Consider the following 23,779-nt stretch of genomic DNA (forward strand, 5'->3'; position numbering starts at 1 on the left):
GGATACGATAAAACATTTTGGTTATACTGACAGTGGCTGCTAGAGTGTTCAGTGATGTTAAAATAATGACAAATCTAAAGTTAAGGCAAACACGAACGCAATATGCAGAGCAGCGGCCAAGCCATGACTTTTACCGTAACTTGGCACTTGAAAGGCCTCTCTGAGGAATGGACATGCTTGACATGACAGCTTAGGTGATCAGGTCTGCAGGGTGAGATAAAGACAAGGAAGAAAAAGAAGATCATTCAACTTTACAAGTAGCATTATTTCAGCACTGCTTGTCAAATATTAACACAGGTTTCACTGTTATTTAAGACAACAATAATCACAGAAATATACTGTTTATTGTAAACTTATCACTGAATACACCAGGTACACTGTAGGGTTGGCACGTTTCCAGTTTTGCTGGTCCAGTCAAGTGTACATAAGGGTTGGGCAATGTCAGCAGAACTGGCATATAACAATGTCAAATGGACAGATGACAGGGGTGGAAGGCCATCAGCCCAACCAAGGTGTTTGTCACAAGCTTAACCCAGTTCGATCTTAGGGAACCAATTGAACCTGCATTTGTCATTAAGGAGGGATCTAAGTAACATGGAGACTCGGACAGTCACAGAACTGGCTGATGCTGTCCACCTAGCTGGATGCAAAAGAGGAGGAATAAGGCTGAACCGGGCTGTACTGGTCTTTTTACAACTTCTAGCAGTCTGAGAGCAGCTTGTGCTTTGATAACAGTACATGGATATAAAAGGGATATGACGGATCATTTTACCAGCATGCAGAGTGACTAGCAGCTAGTTAGCATTGCTAGCATTATTAGCATAGCATAGCCGTACTGTCGCTGTTCTACTGTTAGATCCAAACGTGCGAAACCAGAGTGTGTTCAGGTGTGATACTTAGTGGTTAAATTTGGTATTGTAGGTAGGTAGGTAGGTAGTATGGATAGATGCTACTTTGTATGCATGCAACATTAAAACGGTTCAAAAATAATGTCCAGATACCTGGAGAAGCCCTTTCCACAGACAGAGCAGATGTAAGGCTTGTGAACTCCACCATCATGGGAGCGGACATGGTAGGTCATACGATCCTTCCTCTTGAACCTCTGCTGGCAGATGGGACACTCAAACGGTTTCTCATCAGAGTGCGACAGCTTGTGGCGGTTGAGGTGGTATACATCTCTGAAGGCCTTACCACACATGTCACAGCCGTGATTCTTTTTCACCGGCTTGGGAGGCTTCTTAGGGAGGCTCTGCTGCTGTTGATGTTGCATTGGGGTCATGACACTGGTGCCTGTGGATGTTGATGTGGTAGCTGTAGTCAAGATACCAGCTACTGTGGTAATATATGAAGGGTTTCCGCTATTCTCACGAGGTACGGTAGATATGAGCGGCACCATGGTGGGGGCTGTTTGTGCCTTCTTAGGCCGCGAAACCATTTTAATGCCAGTGTGGCAAGACTCATGCCGCCGCAGGTGGTAGCTGTCCCGGAAAGCCTTGTTGCAGTAGCCACAGATGAAGGGCGTCTTTGATTTAGGCTCCTTTTTGACCACAGCAATTGAAGGCCCTCCACCACCTCCTCCCCCAGTCCCACTGGCCACATTGTCTTTAAGGAGTTCTGCAGCACTGACAGGGGGTTTCTGGTCCAAGGGAATGGGCAGCACTGGTTTCTGATCAGGTGGCTCCGTTCCAGAATTGAGCAAAGGCAAGAGGCTATTCCCGGCTACTTGGTGCTGGTGATGCAGAGCCTCATTGGCCTGCTGCAATGAGAATAACAGCCATGTAAAATTATGTTAATACACATCCTAAGACAATAACCCTAACCCAGTCTCTACTGTTTTGCTGTCATTAAGCCGCGGTCTCGCTGCTTCTCTCCTCTTTCTTAGCACAGGTGGGGCTGAGCCCACCATGTGTGCAGGAACAGAAAAACAGACAATGGTAGAAAAAGTTTGCAAGACAACTAAACTTGTCACGTTACTCTAAGTGCAATAATGGCTTGCACTTTGCATCATAATAAAATAAACAATAGAGCAAAATGTGATAGATATAAGATGTGATCTTCTGTCATAACACAATATACATGAACATATTGCACAGTCCTAACTTTAAGTACAATAAAAGCTTTGCAAGTAAAATTCCAAGAGGAGTAACTTATCAATGCAATCCATGCAAAAGGTGGACATACTCAAAATGACCAAAAATAGTATGCTTTGCATCAAAGCCAAATAAACAGAGCTTAATACAAAAATATGTTCGTTTTTCTTTCTTCGCACAATACATAATCATATAGCACAGCCCTAACTATGCTTGTTACTATAAAGGGGCGTTCAGACAAAACGCGATGAACGCAAATTTGTAGCGCGACAAACCAGAATCTATCGCGCTATCGCTCGAGTTTCGACGTATGACCATAATGTAAATTTGCGTCATCGTGCGAGTAGCGAGCCTGCCCATTTTCACTAGATAGCAACAACATTGCTTCTTCAATCATCAACCATGGCTGAGATCACTTACTCTTTTCTCTCATATGTGTCCCTGAGGCTCTTCCATTTCCTGCGACACACATCAACTGACAAAAACACACGTAAATTAACTGTTGAATCTAATTAACCAGTAACTTTATGCCGGGAAAGTCAGCTTTTTTTCCCCCCTTCTTCTTCAAAACTTTAAAAGGGAAAGCCAGCTATGCTAACAGGGGCTATACGTCAGTGACGTAAGTGATGTCAGTAACGTCGGGAGAATCTCAATGATGATAGACTGTCTCGGCACAGCGTCACGTATGTCGCTGCAAAAGTTCTAGGTCAAGTCAAGGTAACTTTATTAATACCCGAAGGTAGATTTGGTTGCAGTTTCAGTTCAACATTTTCAACTCGCGCATGATGCGATTTTTGCAGCATTGCGTCCCGTGTGAAGCATGTATTGTCCGGCGCACATTTGCGTCTTTGCACTGACTTTACATGTAATCTCGACGCACGACATCGCGTTTGGTCTGAACGCCCCTTAAGTAAGTAAAAAGCCAATAAGTACTTTAAACGTGTTCAACAAACAAACATATAGAAAAGTAATATTTTCATCTGCATTGGTTAGGCTTTTTTTTTGGGCCTGTTGCCAATGCTGATGTATATACTCGTTTCTTTCCACCTGGCAGAGAATAAATATGATCACAAAAGACAATATATGAAGGAAGAACTCCAAGACTGTAGTTCAGGAGCTCAGCATTAAGACTTTAATGAACCTGCCAAGTGAGTCAAGCAGTAGAGTTCTGATCTTTGAGTTTATTAGACAGACAGAATTCATGGGTAGGATTTAATCTCTGGTCAACACTCTGAAGCAGAAGGTGGCAGTAACCAGGGCACAAAAGCACCATCCCCCAGCCACATGCTGGTATACATGGATGGTAGATTTGCTTCACTCACCAGCTGGCTTTGAGCATTCACTAGCCATTTGGCCAGTGGACAAAAACGTTAAGTCTTCACCCTGGGTACCAGGTTCATATGCTGGTTGCCAACCGCCATTAATGAACCAAAAAGAAGTTTTTTCAAACAGTAGTACATCCTGTCAGCTGAGGTGTTTCCTATCTGTGCAGCTGAACACATCAGCTCCTCTACAGACTGTTTCACCCAAGCCCTCCAAGGAACAGCACCAGGCTTTAAAGCCAATTTGACATAGCAGCCAAACTGTGTAATGACGGGAACGTGTCTACGTTACCACAGCTCTATGTTCCCACAGCACCTATGTTCCCACAGCTCTATGTTCCCACGTTTCTATGAAATTATTTAAATTTAGGCCCTATGTTCCCACAGCCCTATGTTCCCACATTTCTAAGAGATTATTAAAATTTAGACCCTATTTTCCCACAGCCACAGACATGTGGGGTGTCCTGATACCTCTGTAAGGCAGGAGCGTGTCTATGTTCCCACAGCTCTATGTTCCCACGTTTCTATGAAATTATTTAAATGTAGGCCCTATATTGCCACAGCCCTATGTTCCCACGTTTCTAAGAAATTATTTAAATTTAGGCCCTATGTTGCCACAGCTCTATGTTCCCACGTTTCTAAGAGATTATTAAAATTTAGACCCTATTTTCCCAGTCACAGACACGTGGGGTGTCCTGGTACCTCTGTAAGGCTACGAGTGAAAGTCGCTCATGAGCAATAATTTACAAATTAAGCACTGGGGCACAACGCTGTCCTGATTGGGCCGTCTTTTTGTAAAATAGTTGTAAAATCTAACCCTGTGGGAACATAGGGCCTAATTTTGAAAAAAAGTTAGAAATGTGGGAACATAGGGCAGGGGCCGACAATATAAATGGCCCGGTGGCCCGGACGTACTTTCAAAACCGCCAGGGCCACCAGAACGCTCTAAGCACTGGCCCGGTGGGGCCAGTGAAAAATATGCCTTGAAAAAATTTTTTTGGTTAATAAAAAACAACAAAAAATTCACATGGTGTTGTCTTTTGCAATGATATTTGTGAAACTGTCTCGGTTATTACCGCGAACACGAGTGTGTGTGTGACTCCGTCGATCAAAGACAGCCAGCTGTCCCTGGGACGTAAACACACCACCTGCACAGCTCGCACTTTCCCGCGTACAGGTACCGCTCCGCTCGCAAACTGCTGCAGACTGTTGACAGGGAGTTTCTCACTGTTCCCGACATCAATAATGTTTCTAAAACCGCCAGCACCCGGCCAAACGCCGGGCAAAAAACAAAAAGAAAAGAAGAGAAAGACACCGGAGGAGTTGAAAGAGAGTGAGAGGGATTATGAACAAAAGAAAAGGGCAAGAAAGTTCCAGCCTCAGTGGCGCGACCGCTGGAATTGGCTTGGATATGATGAGGAAAAAAATGAAGTCTATTGTGAACTATGCCGGTCAATGCCCACGTATGCAGACAAGTAAGTTACAGAAAAGTTGTATGAACAATTAGCTATTATTTTTTATTAGCCTATTATTAACTCATGAGTGCCGCAAAAACAATAACAGAAGCCCCGTGCCGTTCACAGCCTCTTGCCGCGCTATGTGATGGGCTCTCGGCCGAAGCAGGTCAGAAACACCGCCTCTAACTTCATGAACTCAGCTCAAACAGAACCGGTGCTTCAGCACAGTGACGCTTTGATAAACACCGGATCCGCGCTGGTATCCTCCTGTATTTCATCCGGCCGCTATCGGAGCTTCATTTAAAAACAAAAAAAAAAAAAAAAAAAAAAAACACTCGTTGCGATGAAGCGGAGAACAGCGGAGTTTCCTCTGCTGCGGCTGACATGTGGTCAAGACGCTACAGACCTGTCACAGTCACAGGTGCATTTCATTTTCATAGGACTTCAACCTCAGAGCTCTCTGTCCTCAGACTGTCCTGACGTGTCCCCTGTACATCACACAGGGACAACATGCTTGGTTACTGAGTTTTATTGTTTTCATAGGTAGGCTACAGTTAAATACAGTTTATCACCATAGTGGCAGGAAAGATCATTTCATCTATAGCTATGTATCAAATATTGTGTTGGTCAAGAACATTAAAAAAATTAAAATTAACACAGTGTTGCTGAATGAATGAATGAATGTAGCCTATTTCGAATATAATAAAAATAAAAACAAAAAGCTGAATACAAACAAAGAACAGTGTCCTAAAAGGAGTAGGTAGAATAAAAAACTAATACCCTACCCCTTTATTACTTATCTTGATATCCCAATTTATTTATAACAGCTTGCAAAAAGCGAGTTATGATAAAACTTCCTGATTGTGAGTTGTCATGAGTTTTTGATCGTCATCTATTTCAGTTCTGTTGGTCGTAGAGTTCCAAATTCACACATATGGTGTGTTAGTGTCTATTTTCATAATTTAAATTTACAAAAAATAAAGAAAAAAAAGAGGAAAATTATGTTTGTGGCACTCAACGAGTTAATAACTTGGAATTATTATGATACAGCATAGACTCTATGTAAAATAATATTATTTTAATATTCTAATGATAACTTGCTTTACAGAAATTATAGTAGCTAGTTTTTATTTATGATGTATGTAGGCAGGAGATGTGAGTCGTGAGTTTGTTTTTTTCTTGTTTATTTGAGGAGTTCTCCACTCTACAAGGGCCAAGTGGTAGAAAGGATAACTGGGTTTGACCCTCATGAAAAGAGCACTTCACATCAGGTTTGCCTGAAAAGGAAGAAAACCGAGAGTGAACCACCTGCTGTGTTAGCTGGTGTACATGTTAACTATGAGATGGATGGAGTGTTCAAGAAGAAAATGGAAAACATGTTCCACACGGCGTATTATGTGGTAAAGAAAGAGAAGCCATTTACGGATTTCCCAGACTTGGTGCAGCTCAACACCAGGACTGGCTCAAGCATGCCAGACTGCTACATGTCAGATAAGGCATGTGCAAGGTGAGAACTACAACTAAATTCCTAACAACATATTTACCCATTTCAAATTCTTCACTATTACTAAAAGGCACTTATTTCCCTCCAGATTCACAATTGACATATACAATGTGGAGAGGGAGCAACTCCTGTCCGACATCAAGAATGCACGCTTCATCAGCGTGATGATTGATGGGGCAACTGATTGTGGGACCCTGGAAAATGAAATTGTTTACGTCAAATTCTTCAGTAAGGAGAGGGGAGTGGTCCAGTCCTTCCTGGGGATTGAGGATGTGAAGCATGCACATGCAGCTGGTGTGCTTTCTGCGGTACAGTCAGGTAAGCCAATAAAAATAGGTTATTTAGTAAAGTGATCATGTTAAGCTGTTCCTGGCCAATGAATAATTGCATTTTTTCCTTAAGTGTTTGAGAAAGCAGGCCTGGAAAAGTGGAAGGAGAAGGTGGTCTTCTTTTGTGCTGATGGTGCAGCCGTCAATATGGGGAAGAAGACCGGTGTGGCTGCAAAGCTCAAGGAAGAGATTGGACACCTGCTTTCCATCCACTGTGTGGCCCACAGGCTGGAGCTGGGGATGCTAGATGCCATTAAAGCACAGCCAGGGATTAAAAAGCTGCAGGACGTACTGCATTATTTGTATTTGCAGTACCACTACTCCCCCAAGGCACTCAGGGAACTGAGGGTGCTAGCAGATGTACTGGAGGACAAGGTCCTCAAGCCTACAAACCTGAAAGGGGCCAGGTGGTTGCCCTACATCTACAAGGCAACACAGGTAGTTGTTCAATTGACACTTTCCCAAATTTTATGTAATTCAGAACAATTTAAGAAGGTATGAAATAAAAAATGCCATGTTGTATTTCTCCTCCAGATCCTGTGTAATGGATATGCTGTGTTTGTGGCACACTTTGAGGATCAGGTCAGCCCAGAGCGGACACCTCAACCATCACCTGCGGTAGTGGGAAGAGCAAAAAACATTCTCCAATACCTCAAAAGCTATGTGAATGTCCAGTTCATGCACTTCCTGCTAGATATGCTGGAGTTTCTGAAGACACTGAGCCTCCAGTTTCAGCAGGATAATCTGACACCAGGTAAATACTGTGCATTTTATTTTTCTATTTATGCTGAATGTGGTCTTACAGGGTAAATGACAATCTGTATGTTCTTCTAGGGGAGGCAGTGCAGTACACTGAGGCCTGCATCAATGGCCTTACAGAGCTGTCTTTGGAGCCAGGAGAGCAACACAGGAGAATGCTGGCTGCTGCAAAGACTGCCTTCAGGGGGGTGGAGCTCACCAACGTCTCAACAGACAACACACTTGCTCCTCAGAGGAAGACAATTACAGGTTAATAAATAATGACAACCCTTGACAATTTTTAAAGCCACCTTTGACAACACTTGAAACATGGATGCTGACATTGCAAATTGTATTTTCAGAAATTGTCACCAAACATATTGAGAGCCGTCTGGGGGACCTGCTGACTGCTGACAGTATTGTGGGAAAATTCTCTGCCCTGGACCACCACACGTGGCCAAAACCTGGCAGCACTAATGACTCCAAGGAAGCCTTTGTCCTCCATGGACGAGCAGAAATGGAGGCCCTGTGCCAGCATTATGACAGCATCCTTGTGCGTGAGGGGACCACAACCAGTGAGGTATAAGGACCCTAATAGAAACAAGCCATAGTGATTTCTTGGGTTTTACAGTAATCCTCTTAATTTACTGTACACTAGTGAACTGTACTTTCCCGTGCTTTTTTCAACAAAGTGTTCAATCAATCAGGTACTGGGAGAGTACAGATTGTACAAAATTTGGGCAAGAAGCCGCACCGGGACCCTCAGAGAGACACTCCTGTTAATGCTCCAGAGAGATATGTAGGGCTAATTTTTTTCTCATATTTCTCTTTACTAAGTTTACTCCCTGCTTTGCCATTAACAGCTATTCTTATTTTACAGCTGATCTACAGGAGAAGTTCAGCAACCTTGCCATCTTTGCCCAGATCTATCTCACGATGGCCATCAGCACAGCTGTATGTGAGAGGGGCTTCTCTTGCATGAAGAGGGTGAAAAGCGACTGGCGGTCAAAGCTGTCAACGCAAAGCCTAAATCGTCTAATGTACCTCACCATTGAGGGGCCAAATGTGCAGGCCTTCAATGCCGAGAAGGCAGTTTTGACCTGGTGGCAGTCAGGGCCCAGAAGCCGACGCCCAGGCTATACTGCCTGGGCATCAGTAGGGGGGCGCAAAAACCAGCCAACTGAGGAGGAGATGGAGGAAGAGCTGGTTATGCTTGACTAATGCAGCGCAGTTTGCACTTTTGATACTGTATGTATTTGCACTTTTGATTTATATCTTTGAACGTTTGATTCATGTATTTGCACTTTTTGAACAGTACTGCAGTATTAAAATGAATGTTGTTAAATCAAATTGTTCTTTTTCGTTATTATGGGGGTCGATTCCTGGGCCAGTGGTCACAATGGTGGGGCCAGTGATCTTCAAAAGCCACTGGCCCAGAGGGCCAGTGGCTTTATTGTCTACCCCTGTAGGGCCTAATATATTGCCATTCAGCTAAAAAATACTGAGATAACTTTTGGTCCATATTGCTCAGCCCTCGTTTGGTGCTGCGGTTGAATCCAAATCAGGACTGTGCCTTTTGCTGGCATCACTTGTAGTTGTCCAGCAGAATGTCTGTTGTGAGATATGCTGATTGCCGAATTAACAAATACATTTAAAAGCTTATTAAATAGTCAAATATTGTGTGACCTAAAGATATGTTGCCAAGACAACTTAAATATAAACTCATATTACGCAAGTTTGGTTTTGCTTTCCTTGTTAAGACAGTGAGATTGACTTTTTGGTCATGTGACTAAGTGTGGCATGACATTCAAAAGCAGCACACCCCAGCAACAGCCCTGTGCTTTGGCTCTACAGCAGTTAACACAACTCTGTAAAGTCTTACTATTTTCTCTCAGTAACATGACATCCAGTAATGGCACAGTGAAACAAACGGATCAGCCCAGAGCTCCACAGTACAATGTAATTGATCAGTAGGAGGTTTCACTTTTTCCCCGGCCCCAGTGAGGATTGAAGAAATGTGTAAACATTTTAAAAATACGATTGTTACTGAGGAAATTTAGGCAAACGTTTAACTTATAGTAACGTGCCTGAGAGCTAGAGCAACTTACAGGGCTTGAAACTAACCTTTTCATCTCCTTCCCAAAACTGTCCTGAAGCATATTTTTTGTATGTTTGGTTCCTGTGTGGATGAATCTGCAGATGCGGTATGTGGACACATGATGCAGTCAGTTTAACTTCTGCCCCAGCTCTGGTAGACCGCGACAGCTGGAGGTGGTTGTGGAGCTGCAGCTGCAGGCTGCCTACATGGCGGCATTAAATTAACAACAGCAAGGCTATTTGTTTTATTTTATTGTTGTAGCCCATATGCTCAGTTCGCACAGTTTGTTTAGAGTTCATTCACTAAAATACATTTGTTGTATCATAGCATTTGTGTGTCTTTGTTTTATTGCTGTTTAAATGTAGGCTAGCGTAAACAATGGTCAGGATGAAACTGTCCATAGAGGAGCTGTTAGAATTAAAATCATAGAATTTAGATAATGTTTCTTAAAAACTGACTCCAAACGATTAATCAATTAGCGTAATATAACAGCACTAATCAATCAATCAACTAAATTTTGCAGCTCTTCTCCAAAAAGTGACCCAACTGGACAAACACTAACCCATACTTGGGTTAGGGTTTGGGAACAATAGTTTGAAAAGACATAAGTCTTTGAAAACAAAAATTATGTAAACAATACACAACTGAAAAACCTGCAACACAAAAAAGTAAAGCATGGTGTATCTGTGGCTGTGTTCGAAACCGAATACTACATACTTCTATACTACATACTTCCATCCTACACACTAGACGACCAGATAGTAAGCAGACCGTTCACACTGTAGTAAACTACATGGTAACCCACAATGCTTTTTGTTCCTGCCCGAGCTGAAATCAGCAGGCTGAAGCTGATTTAAGTTTAGCTCAAACTCTGTAAATATACCACTTTAACATTTCTAACCTTTTTAAGTGAGAAAGTAGCCCTTTAGATACACAATGTGACGCTAATTTGTCCAAATAACACCTGTTTAAACTTTTGTTCCTGCGAATTCAGAGCCACTCAAGTTAGCCGTAGCGTGTAACGCACTTCCGGTCATTTTCACAAAATATAACACCCGTTACCTTTTATTATTAAGAAAACCATTTATAGATAGAATTGGTGCTTTTATTTTGAAAACAAGAAGCGAACTTACCCTCGCTGTAGCTAACTTGATACCACTGAGGTGGTGATCTGTGACATTTCAAGTTCAAGTGTCTTATGCTTGCCTACAGAGTGATTGTTGGGAATGCTCTCACCTATTTAAATGCTCTTGTAAGAGCACATGTTACCCCCCGGATGCTGCGTTCATCAAATGAGTGTCGCCTGGTCTGCCAGCCGTACAACCACGGCAATCCAGGTTATTCTCATTTGCAGTTCCACGTTGGTGGAACGAGCTGCCAAAAACCACCAGAGCAGGGGCCTCCCTCTCTGTCTTTAAGAAGCACTTGAAGACCCAGCTCTTCAGAGAGTACCTTCTCTCTTAACTTACAATTACTTAGCACTCTTAACTTACAACTACTTAGCAGTATTTATTTATTGTCACACTTATGTCTGTTGCAATGTAGCTTGAATGTTATTCTCCCTTGTAAGTCGCTTTGGATAAAAGCGTCTGCTAAATGACTAAATGTAAATGTAAAATGTAATTTTTGTATTTTTTTTCCCCAGAAGTTACGTTGCATCTTGGGTAATTTGAGGCTGCTCTCGTGTTCTTGCTGAGAAACAGAGAGAGAGAGAGTATTTGGCTGTGACCTGCATACAGATGGTAGGATAAATGCTAATTGCAGTAATGATTCTAGTGTGGGCACTGTTACAGTGTGGCCAATACATAAAAGTGAGATGACAACCTGTGACATCCCCCAGCTCTCTCCACCACACTAAAACACATTGCTTGACCGCTTGCACTAAGTAGGGATGTGGCCGGCAGTTGAACAGACCTCCCCCTCCCCCACAAGGGTCATAGGTGCGCTTATGGCCCAGTGCTTGGATTTGTATTGTACATAAAAGAAGTCAGTGGGGGGCACTTGGGATTCTGGCCCCCTCATACCACATTCCCCCACCTAGCCGACTGTGTTGGGATGCTCGGCTGGACCTGAAAAGGCATGCGTCAGGTCTTTAACCTGGGCCTATGGTGATTACAGAAAAGAAGAAGTCTGTCTCAATTGACACATCTCTAGGCTGACCTCTTGAAAAGTTACTGGTTACAATGTGAATATCTGCAAGCTAAAATATTCCCACAAAAGATCTTCTTTATTGATAAGCAAAGACAGTTAGTTTTTGTTATTTGAAGAAACACAATGCACAAAAAGATATATTTGGTTTAATAAGTCCAATAAGGACTTAAAGACTGTAAAGTGAATTCAGACATTTTTCTTCTAAACACATTAAATAGGTCATAAATGTATTTCTAAAAAAGGTGTAAAAAGGATTTCAACCATTTAGATTTGAATTCTGGAGCTAGGCTTCACAAACTGTTTCAAGATTTCTGTGTCTTGATTTAATGGGCTGGTCTGAAAATCACTGCCGCAGTAATTGGCATAAACCCGTCCCTGCTGCTGTAGAGGTATAAATACAATCAGCGCACACTACTACTACAGTCTACAGTTAGCCAGTTAGCTGAGTTAGCCGCCGAGCTAGTCGCCAAACTAGCTGCTGAAATGTTTTTGGTGGTTGGATAATGCTGGAAGTACAATTATTGTTGATCTTGATTTTTTACGAGAGGCTGCATTAATTTTGGTTACCACTAAACAGCCAAGCTGCAAAGTAAACAACATAAGCCTTGCCAGTAACCAGGTGAAGTTTTTTTTTCCCCCCCCATTTGGCACAACGCGGAGGCTTTACATTATTATACGTGGGACCTATGGAGGATGGAGGCTTTTGCTCCGTGCCAAGCTTTCCAACAGTACAAGCGCTGGCAGCGATTGACCTGAGAGAGCGCACACCATCTCCAGATGCAGGTTGATTATAGCAAAGCAGCCAAACTACACAAAAACACAAATATTAGGATACACAAACGTGTGGACACAAAATATCTCTAAGTAAATATCTATAACCTTTTATTATTAGCACGGCGGTTGATCTGTTACGAATAAATTATCCCATTTTATGTTGACGTGTGACCTTGATCTCCTAAGCAGATTATTATTATTTTTTAAATGATTATTAATGATAATAATAATTATGAGTATTATTATTCCACGTGCCACAGGCAGATTTGAGCAGCATCAATAAAACATGTGCTTTAATAAGCACATCCTGCAATGTGCTTATTAAAATAGGCTATGTAATGTCGCCTGGGATAAGTTTTATCCCAGGCAACATTAGAGTTGACATTAGAGTTGTCTTGTCTCATTTAAGCATTGTGAGGCACATTGGTCTGTTTGAACAGGAGACGTGCAGCAGCTGTAAATAAATCAATGCGCATATTAAAAATAATAACTGAAGCAGAAAAACAGTAGCACGGGACATTTATATATTTTTTATAACTTCATCAAACTAATGAATGTATTATGGAGCGTGCATGCACGGTGGTCTTCATGTGACAGCTCTTTATATTGTTATGATCTTTTCCTTCTTCAGTTAGGTGGGAATCCCTCCTGATGACGTGTTTCTCCGGGGGGAATCCTGGACCCAGCCTGTGTTCACGCTGTCAGTGTGTCTAATTTAAAAGTTTCCTTATTACATACTGTTGGTTAGTGTTAAACTAATGAAGATTTTTTTAATTAATCTGTATTGCGCTCATAGACTGTATATAAGAAATGGACGTAACATCCGTGACGTCACCCATTGGTTTGTGGACTGCTGCTCGGAAGCCAATAGTATCGGATCTGAGCAGCGCCATCTTGAACATTTCCGGTGCATGCGCGATTCTACTTATATGGGCATCACGAGGGGCATGAGGCGCCCTCCTGAACCTGTGAACCAATCAACCTGTCAAACATGACGTAGCCACGCCCTAATGCATACCCTGCTTTATCGTCAAAAATATAATATCAGGGAGGCCAGAATTTCACAAATGAACATCATACTGCATTGAAGAAGGCTTTAAACTAGCGATTGAGACCATAAAGACATTTTGAAAACGTTTACTGAGGTTAAAAAATCAAGTGAGAAGTTGGTGAATTCTCCATTGACTTGTATTGAGACGGAAGTCCTTTTGACACCAAAACGGTCGCCCCCTGGTGGCCTTTTGATAGAATGCAGTTTTAAGTTACTTCCACGTTGGCCTCATTGCAGAGGACCAGAACTCCCCGCCTGATTGCGCTCTTGCCTTGATGCCGTCATCCAGTCTAAAATATGAGAAATGAAGTGTAACCCCCCCAAAAAGAACAAAATAAAGCAAACCGAAAACAGTGACTCCAAAACCGTTATATGAACTGAACTGTGGATTTTGTGAACCATTCCACTCCTAGTCATCATGCATTATCTCATTTTTTAAAAAACTGTCTTGACTTTTAAGCAGTGCGTTGTGAGGACAATTGCCACAGAATGAGAAAGCAGGGGTCATTGGAGCCGCCTTTTGATTAACCCTTTCATGCCTGTATGCATATATTTCAATTAATGTACAAATAAACATTAACATATTGCTGCTTCACTTTCTTACCTAACTGCTAGCATTACCATGCTAATAAAATTCCTACCTATCTAACTAATTCATCCCACAGCAACATCATCTCATTCACACATGGCCTAACATGTCCTTTGTTATGTGGATCTAATTTCAAACAACTATCTGACACTCATGGATTATAATTTACTCAACAGCATAAAAAACGCATTTGAAATATTTGCTTTTCAGCTGAGCGCCGTGAGAACCATTGCCACCGAAAGAGACTGAAAAAGACATTGGAGCCACCTCAGGTTGCAGGTACTCATACTTTCTGATTACCCCAGCTGATTCATTCCACAGTAACAACATTAACGATGATAATTCACATACACAATCTTATTCACACATGGCCTAGGTTATGTGGATCTAATTTCAAACAACTATCCGACGTAACTACACTCATTAGGGATGCACCGAAATGAAAACCGAAAATGAGGAAACCAAGGCCGAAAACCGAAACACTGAAAGAAATTATTATGCCAATTATAAGTACCATTGCATTTCTGGCTATGACTGTGTACTAACCTCACTAAAATCAAGGCATTGCAATTCAAAGAATAAATCAATTACAATAGTATGAAAATATTTATATATATTATTTAGCACTAACATTGCAACAATGCACAATATAAAATTAAATTAAGTTAAAAATAAAATGTAAAACTTGACCCCACTCATGTGTACATTAAATAATAATGTACAGGCCTATAACTGACTGGCCTGCTGAAAGATTGTAAAATTAAATATGTTCTCGTATAAAAACACAAAGTGCATTTAAGTCAAGTGCATTTAAAAAAAGATTCTGTAGGACTACTACAACTAAGTGCAACTGCTGATATAACAATATATTCTCTGTAGCAGACATCCCAACCTTCAAAAAGTGTTCCGTCTCAACCTCTTTGCTTAGAAGACACTTTAGTGCTGCAATTAAAGGAATAACTCAGCTGAGCGCCGTGAGGACAGTCATCAGCAAATGAGACTGAAGAGATCATTGGAGACACCTTCAGCTACAGGTACTCATACTTCTCACTGCTTTAATCTATGAGCGCGTGTCTTTTGGCAAGTAAACACTTGGTGCTCTGTATGTCTCACCTCAACAACCCTGCACCCACTCAGCGTGTTGGACAGTAATGACTGGAGCTAACGATGCAGCAGAGAGGTTGCTCTCCACAGCTGGGTTAGGGTAACGTTACGTTAACAACAGCGGAGCGCACCTCCCTCAGCCCTTATTTCACTATTCTCATACAGGCAGGAGACTGTAAGATGCTTTCACATTAACTGATTGATTAATGCGGTTAACTTTTCACAGAGGACCATTTATCGTATCTACCAGTTTTGTTTCATACATTCATCAGCATGCAAAGTCACCGAAAACCTGCCTAGGGCAACTTTTTTTCCACACAAAAAAACTGATCCGTAATTGATAAGAGAATCAATAAAGAATTGATAGTGGCATTAATTGGCATCCATAGTTATGATATGATGAGGGTACACAAAAAGTCATTGTGACTTTACAATATGACCACGACTTCACATATAAATAGAAAAAGGTGCAACTAATGATTACAAATAACTTTTGAAAGAAAAAATTTGAAAAATAATAGGGCTGCAACTAACGATTATTTTGATAATCGATTAATCAGTCGATTATTTTTTCGATTAATCGGATAAAAACATTTTTTAAATTTCCACCCCTTCATTCAAAAACAAAAGCATTATTTCAAATTGACAATGCAAAAAAGTGCTCAAACAACATGTTGCTGACGTCCCTAAGCTGTTTAAGTAATATTAAATTATAAATAATAATTAGGGATGTCCGATATTATCGGCCCTCTGATATTATAGTCCGATATTTACTTAAAAATGTAATATCGGGAAGTATCGGTATCAGGTTTTTATAACCAATGTTTGTTCTGTAGGCTTCAGCATTTCCGAGCCTGCATGAACACAGCATGGGACGTTTACCGGCGCGCGCTTGATGACGTATAACAACAACAACACGCTAGACTCGTGGGTCTCTAACCGTGGCTAAAAAGTTCATAGCGTCCACCGCCATGTACACGAACACACAAACAGAAACAAGGTTTACCTCCTCGTTGTCATTTTCTCTGTTATGCTTTTGGCGAGTCGCCTCTGTGACGTGACCGTCAGAGTCCGGTGGGTCCTATATGGGTGCTCTGCTGGAGACACAACAGCTGAGAGGACGTTCCTGTAAAGGTCCCGCCTCCAGAAACGGGACTTATGTCTGTGGTTTGGAACTATTTCCAAGTGTTCCCTACGGATAGTAAATTTCGTAATTGCCATATTGGCACTTTTTTCCATAACTTAAGTTGAAGTATTACTCTTATGTTGCACAGACAGTGTTTATATGTGGAAAACCATGTTGCATTTATGTATGCATCCAGTGGGGCATCACAATAAAATTAGGCATAATGTGTTAATTCAACAGTAGGAGATATGTTATGTTGTTACCTAACAGTTTTGGTGTAAAAAGCCTGCATATATCGGTAACGGAAATTAAGAGTAGGGGAATATCGGATATTGGCAGAAAAGTCAATATCGAGCATCCCTAATAATAATTTAAACAAAACAACTTAATGTTAATTTCTGATAGCTTAAAACAAAATAATATACACATGTATGCTACATTAAAATAGGTATTTTCTGTAAATAAAAGATAAATAATAATAATTATTTTTGTAGTAACCAGTTTTACTTTTTCCATCATTAGGCTACCATACAAACTATGTGCGCTAGATTCCCCTGCTGCTCTCCTCCTCTGCTACTGCTGACTGTGAGATCTGAGCAGGTAGAAGCTGATAGTTCACTAACTATAACCAGGGAGCACACTGCAACAAGGTTAGTGTTCCACACAGTGACATTATATCATTGATATGACGCGCAAAAACGATAGAAAACTGATCATTTTTTGTGCACGCGCACAGTCACTCTCTAGTGTGCGCTCTTGCTTGCACGCTCCAGATTCGGGAGATTATGTCTCATTTGCGGGCGTCAAGCAGCCGCAATCAATATGCGGGAGAGTTGGGTTGTCTGCTTTTATCCTCCCCCTACTTCAGTAGCTTATGAAGGGAGGGGGCAGGTTGTGTTATGAGGCCTAGCCTACACCAAAGCCAAAAGCGAAGTTATATGGTTAATTAGCAGCTAGCAATTTCTAATGAAATCAAGCAAATGATCAACATAGTTAACGTCACGTTACTTCAAGCACAGTCATTTTTTGCAGTGGCACTAAGAATTCAACAACTGCGGTGCGCCGCTGCTGAATGTACATATGGGAAACACTGAACAACCTAAGCCCCTTTAGCAGTGATGTAGCAGCATACATGGGTTAATCACGAACACAATCGTGACTGTCCGTGTGTCACATACTAATAAAAATTGATATTTTTAAGAATATATATATATCTAGTCTCACACTATTACAACAACTCGGTTTTGGAGACTCATTCATTAACTGGATAAAAACTCCCCCACAGCCACCACTAACGGGATTATATCACAAAGGTTCACTCTACACAGGCGCACCAGACAAGGATGCCCACTCTCTCCCCTGCTTTTTGCCATTTTCATTGAGCCACTTTGCCTGTGCTATCCGTCACAATCAAAAAAATTAAAAAGGAATTTACGTTGCAAATGAAGAACATAAGATTAATTTATATGCTGATGATATCCTACTGTACCTTCAAGACCCACAAAATTCTCTACAGGAAGTAATTAACCTCATAAACAAATTTTCACAAATCTCAGATTACACCATAAACTGGTCTAAATCAATCACTCTCCCTATTTCAATAGATTCGTGGAACCCTGCAACTCAAGACACATATCACACTTTCACCACTGGTAATATCAAATACGTGGGCATTAACATTTCCTCCAGGCTGTCAGAGCTAACACAGCTCAATTTCACCCCTTTATTAGAAAAAAATCAGTCATGATCTAAAACGATGGTTTAATCTTCCTCTTTCTCTAACCGGACGAATAGCAACCATCAAGATGAAAATACTCCCTCAAATCAACAAAAAAAACCCAAATCTCTTACTTGCTGATAACTTGGACTCCATTTATCACAAATCTCAATCTTAAACTCAATATTGCCTGTTAGCGAATGCCTCTAAACTAAACTAATCCAAACCAGGTCTCTGAGCATGTAGGCGCGGACGGATGCACGCCATACACTCAACGTTTAACCCCGCTTGGGCAATTAGATTATCATTGTCCCAATGTTGTTTTCTTTTTAAATTTGGTTGATTCATTTAAAAAAAAAAAAAAAATTTTTTATCATCATTATTATTATTATTCATTTATTTGTAATTCTATTTATAATTATAATTTATTTCATTCTATTTATTTATTTACTTATTTGTTCACTATTATTATTATTATTATCATCATCATTAATATTATTATTACAACTTACCACATCTTGTAACTTTTATTGATAATGATAATAAGGTTATAGTATTAATATATATGATGACGTTCTGTTGCATATATACATACACAATATATTGATAATATTTATTAGTAAAGGGACATATAATGGGATGAATAGAAATTAATATGGTGATGGGGTGTGGGACCGGGCTGTGGGGGCTTGGGTTGGGGGCGTGGCTCCTCGCCTGGCGGTCTGGGGGCATGGCCGGGGCCCCTATGGGGCGGCTGGGGGCGCGGTTGGCGGGGCCTACCCCCCGGCAACACCAGCAGCACTCATGCATCCCCAAACCATGATACTGCTAGAGATAATGCTTCGCATGGCCTTCTGCGTACCCTCACATTAGCAGGAGGAAGATAAAGCTGGAAACTGGACTCATCTGACCACAGAATCTTCTTCCAATTCCTGGCTGTCCAGTTATTGTGAGCTTGGGCCCAACGACGTGTCTCTCATTGATCAGGGGCTTCTTGACAGCCTTGTAGGACCTTAAGCCATGGTCTAAAAGTCAGCCACATACAGTGTGGTTGGAACACTGGACCTGGGTTTCCGTTATTCGGTAATTACCGGACTTTGACTGGTAAAATCTGCTGATGTCCGGTAATTTTTAACCCCTCCGGTCAAAATGTTCCCTCTAAGTACAATTTGAATTTTGTATGTCACAATATGGACTTTCGATGAAGATAAACTGATATTTGACAGCCCCGCTCATCGATGCTGCAAGTGTGCAACGAGACGCCATCGCTGTAATGACAGCGCTCCGCGGCTATGGAGGTTTGAACTTCTTAACAGCCTGTGAAGTTCTGATCAAAGATTTCAGCTAAATTTACCCTGAGTGGGCTAAACTGGCCAAAATAGCCTGCATGATCCCTGAGAGAGGTTTCTCTCTGCAGAACCGGATCAAAACAGCGCAACAAATTCCCTAAGGGGAGAACAAGGTCACAAGACTGATGCGCATTGCAAGTTGCGGAGAGACATTTGAGACTTTTTATTTTAATTCAGCTGCTGCACAGTTCACTGCAGCGAAAATGCGTAAAAAGTAGGCTAAAATGTCCCAAGCCAGAAACATGTTAAGGGATTTTTTAGTTTGTTTTGAGTTTGTATTGCATCTATTTGATTTCAAGTTGGCAGCATGCTGCGTTATTAAAATGGTATGGTAGTCCAGATGTGTTTTTTTGTTTGCAAATTGTAGTTGTTTGCAATTGTTTTATGTTCATGTTAAAAGAACGCAGGCTTGTGCAATATTTATTTATTTATTTTAGAAGTTACGCATGTGAGTCAATTGACGGCACTCATTTTATTTGATATAACCTACTTTTGAATAATAAGATTACGCTATAAATTGACATGCCTTGATATCATTCTTATATAGCCTGCATATCATTTATCATTTTAAGCACAATAAATTCAGATAATATTTGAACGGAATTTCAAACATTTGTGCGGTAAATTGAAAACTTGCCGGTTACGTTGTCCGGTGCCAATTTTTTCTAGCGGAAACCATGCACTGGACACCAGTTTGGTTTGACCACTGCTGCTGAAGCTCTTGTGGTGTCATTCGGGGTTTTCCCTGCACATGCGGATCAGGATGCGGTCATTTCTTGCTGTAGAAACCCTTGGACACGCAGATCTAGGCTTGTCTTCCAAGCTGTTGGTTCGTCTGTATATCTGCAGAGTGTATCCAACTGCTGAAGAACTGCATCTGCACTTCCTGGCTATCTGGCGGCAGCTGTACCCTCCCTGGCTGGGAATCTGTATCTTCAGGCGTGTTTCCTGCGTTAGGTTCCTTGTTTTAGTCATTTTTGTCTCTGATGAACTTTCTTTCTCATCTTGTCAATGCCAGTCTTGTTACCTCTCTCTGTGTTGTGTGTGTCTTGTTTTTTATTGTAATGCTTTTGCTTGCCTTGTCTGTCATAGCACTTTGTGAACTTTGTTTTTGAAAGGTGCTATATAAATAAAGTTATTAGTATTAATATTATTATTATTATTATAATTATAATATATACACACATTGTGTGTTTTGCAAAATACCTATCATACGTCACATATCAGAATATTCTATTACAGTTAAGCCCACTATGAATATTAATATATGCCAAACCATGTGTCCTGTATCATAGCTACATGTATGACGTTTGCAGCAAAAAAAAACCCGGGTAAAAATCAGTAAAGTATTCAGGGAGTTAAATGCGCTGACACTTCATTGCGCCTGCCAAACAGATTACACTGAGTGGAGCGGGTGAACTGTCCAAGACGGCGGCCCCACGACTCGTCTGCGCCAATAGGCAGTAGCGGTCGATGCGGCGTCTACTCTTAATTATGTGTATGGTTACAGTAACATCTCTGAAGTAGTTGACAAGGTCAAAAGGTGAGTTCTGCTTTTTTGATTTTTAGTTTAAAAGCTCTGTATCTGACATCATCAATAGTGGTCAATGTTTTGTGTCTTATAGTGTGACATTATTTGCATAATAAAATAAATATTTTTGACAAATTTTACATATTAATTCTTAAAAATCCTTGCTGCCATGTGCCTAATTACATGATAAGTATAAGCTAGCTGTTTTTAGTTAGCTAATAAATTAGCTTTACTGATCAAAATGTAATATGGTGTGACAGTTTTTACAAGTCACACCATATGACAAGCACTTTATTTTACATGAATATACAGGGTTTCCCACAGCACTTTACAGCTCAGGCGGCCACCTAAGCAACACACGCCTGCCGCCCTAACTAACATCTTCAACAAAAACAAAAAAACAAAAGTATATATATATATATATATATATATACATATATATATATATATATATGTATATATATATATATATATATATATGCAGGGCCTGAATTTCAGCGCCGGATTGCGCACAATTTAATTGATTTCCGCAAATCCAAAACTTATATTCCCGCACACATTTAAAGCGATGTAAATGGACTGTACTTATATAGCCCCTTTCTAGTCTTTTCGACCACTCAAAGCGCTTTACACTACAACTCATTCACTCCATTCACACACATTCATACACTGATGGCAGGGGCTACCACGCAGGGTGCCAACCTGCACATCAGGAGAAAGCTAACCATTTACACACATTCATACACCGTTGGCACAGCAACGGGAGCAATTTGGGGTTAAGTGTCTTGCCCGAGGACACATCGACATGTGAACTGGAGGAGCCGGTAATCGAACCGCCAATCTTCCAATTGAAGGACGACCGCTCTACCTCCTGAGCCACAGCCGCCCCTTATAATATACATTAATGTTTATTAATGTTCAACCAACGTCTGCAGCGGTGTTTACTGCAGGACGACTGGTCGAAACCGCTGTGTCCGACTTGTCTGACTTCGACCCTGAACACACCTGTAGCTCTCTCTGCCCCTCCCGCTAGCATAACATAGACAAGCTAACAGTGATATTAAGTTTAAGGAAACAAACACAGACCACTGGTTAAAACATAAATCTACAACATCTGAGGCAGAACCTGCTCAGAAAAAAACAGCGGAGCCCAAAAAACTAATGAAAACCGCCATGTGATGTCAACATTAACAACGTTAATCCTCAGACAGGTAACTGTGACGTTACGAAAGGGGGGACAAGTAAATAGATCATGCCTTTTCACATAGGACAGACACCTACTATAGGAAAGGTTGAAAGTCTAGGCTACAACCAGCAAAGTACCTCATTACCAAGAAAGTAAATTTGAAAGGAAATTAGTGCTGGGCGGTATAGCGGTTCACACCGAATACCGGTGTATATTTTCGTTATGATATGAATTTTTAATATACCTCCATACTGGTGTATTTAATTACACAGCGTTCGGAACGCTGCGCCGCGCGACACTGTTTCAGACGGGACCCTTTTCAGTGTTGTGCTAACCCAGTTATCTGGTGTTACATTACATGACGTTAATTAAAACATCATTAGGATACATGAACTAATATAATTGTTTGTCGTTTTCACAGAGAGAGGTGTGAAAGATGACCGCATACAACGTGCAGTAGGTGTCTGGAAAAAGATTGTGTCAGCCTTCTCATACTCTTGGAAGAAAAGAAGGGACCTGGCCATTGTTCAGAACGATCTGGGTCTTCCAAAGCATGTGCTCACAACTAAGACGCCTACCAGGTGGGGATCACATCAGATGATGATTCAAAGAGTGCTTGAGCAAGAGAGGGCCATTAGTCAGGTTCTAAATGCTGACAAGAAATCAAGGCACTTGGTCCTTAGCTGGCAAGTTTCTTTTATATGTTCAATACTGGCTTCGAAGCAATACTTTTCAAGGAAGTAATAACTAATGCAAGTTGCATAATTTTTTTTACCATTTTATTTGTTTGAATGTGTATATAGACCTAAAAGCAATGCAGGTGTTCTTTTTAGATTTACTTGAATACATGTGTAATGTACCTGGGCTTTAACTTGAAGCAAAAGTATAATTATTGCAAGTTGCACAACTTTTTGTATTTATTATTTAAGTTGCCTTTTAATGCTGTTCAGTTCACTTTGTTTTACTATTTATTTGAATGTGAATATACCTCAAGCCAATATTAATGCAAGTTGTTTCTTCACCAAGTCACACTTGTTTTATTTCTTTTTTAGATTTACTTGAATACTGTGTAATGTACCTGGGCTTGAACTTGAAGCAAAAGTATAATTATTGCAAGTTGCACTACTTTTTTATAAAAGATATTTGTGAAATCTGTATTTTGACTGCAATTGTCTTTGCATTCTGATTCCTCACTTCATTAGAATCATGAGTGGCTCTTCTTTGTAAACAGCATCATTTTCTGGGGCGTATGCAAACCTTTATTACTACTAGTGTGGAATTATTCTACAATATTCACTCATCATGACAGTAAAATAGTTAATCCTAAATCAATGTACTGCAGTAATTCATCCTCAACCAGTGAAACCGTTAGAATTTTGAAAAATACCGTGATATACATTTTTGGTCATACCGCCCAGCTCTAAATGAAATGTTTAAAAATCTCAGTCAAGTCCTTCAGTGTGCACTGACTTCCTCCTTACAAACAAGACCGATTGAGAGAGAAATGGAGAGATGCACAAAAAAAACAGAAAAAGAAAAAGTGACACTGATGCCATCATGAACCTGAACCCTCCGTCTCATGAGGTTTCACTATCTGAAAATAACGCTGCAGCACCAACCAACAGCTCCACACCTCCAGGGCTTTCTGTCTCTTCACATACCT

At 40.8% G+C, this 23,779-nt stretch overlaps 1 protein-coding gene across 3 annotated transcripts in view; it reads right to left on the bottom strand.

The window, feature by feature from the left end:
* The window catches only part of LOC133979928 (vascular endothelial zinc finger 1-like), a 48,788-nt gene that overhangs the window by 18,369 nt on the left and 6,640 nt on the right, over nt 1-23,779 (bottom strand). For all 3 annotated transcript variants that reach the window (XM_062418468.1, XM_062418467.1, XM_062418466.1), the window contains exons 2-3: nt 1,002-1,756; nt 135-204 (exon numbers count right to left, since the gene is read on the bottom strand). In XM_062418468.1, coding sequence (XP_062274452.1) covers nt 135-204; nt 1,002-1,756 — 825 coding nt within the window. The remainder of the gene's footprint in view (nt 1-134; nt 205-1,001; nt 1,757-23,779) is intronic.

Source organism: Scomber scombrus, chromosome 5 (genome assembly GCF_963691925.1).
Source record: "Scomber scombrus chromosome 5, fScoSco1.1, whole genome shotgun sequence".
Classification (NCBI taxonomy): Eukaryota; Metazoa; Chordata; class Actinopteri; order Scombriformes; family Scombridae; genus Scomber; species Scomber scombrus.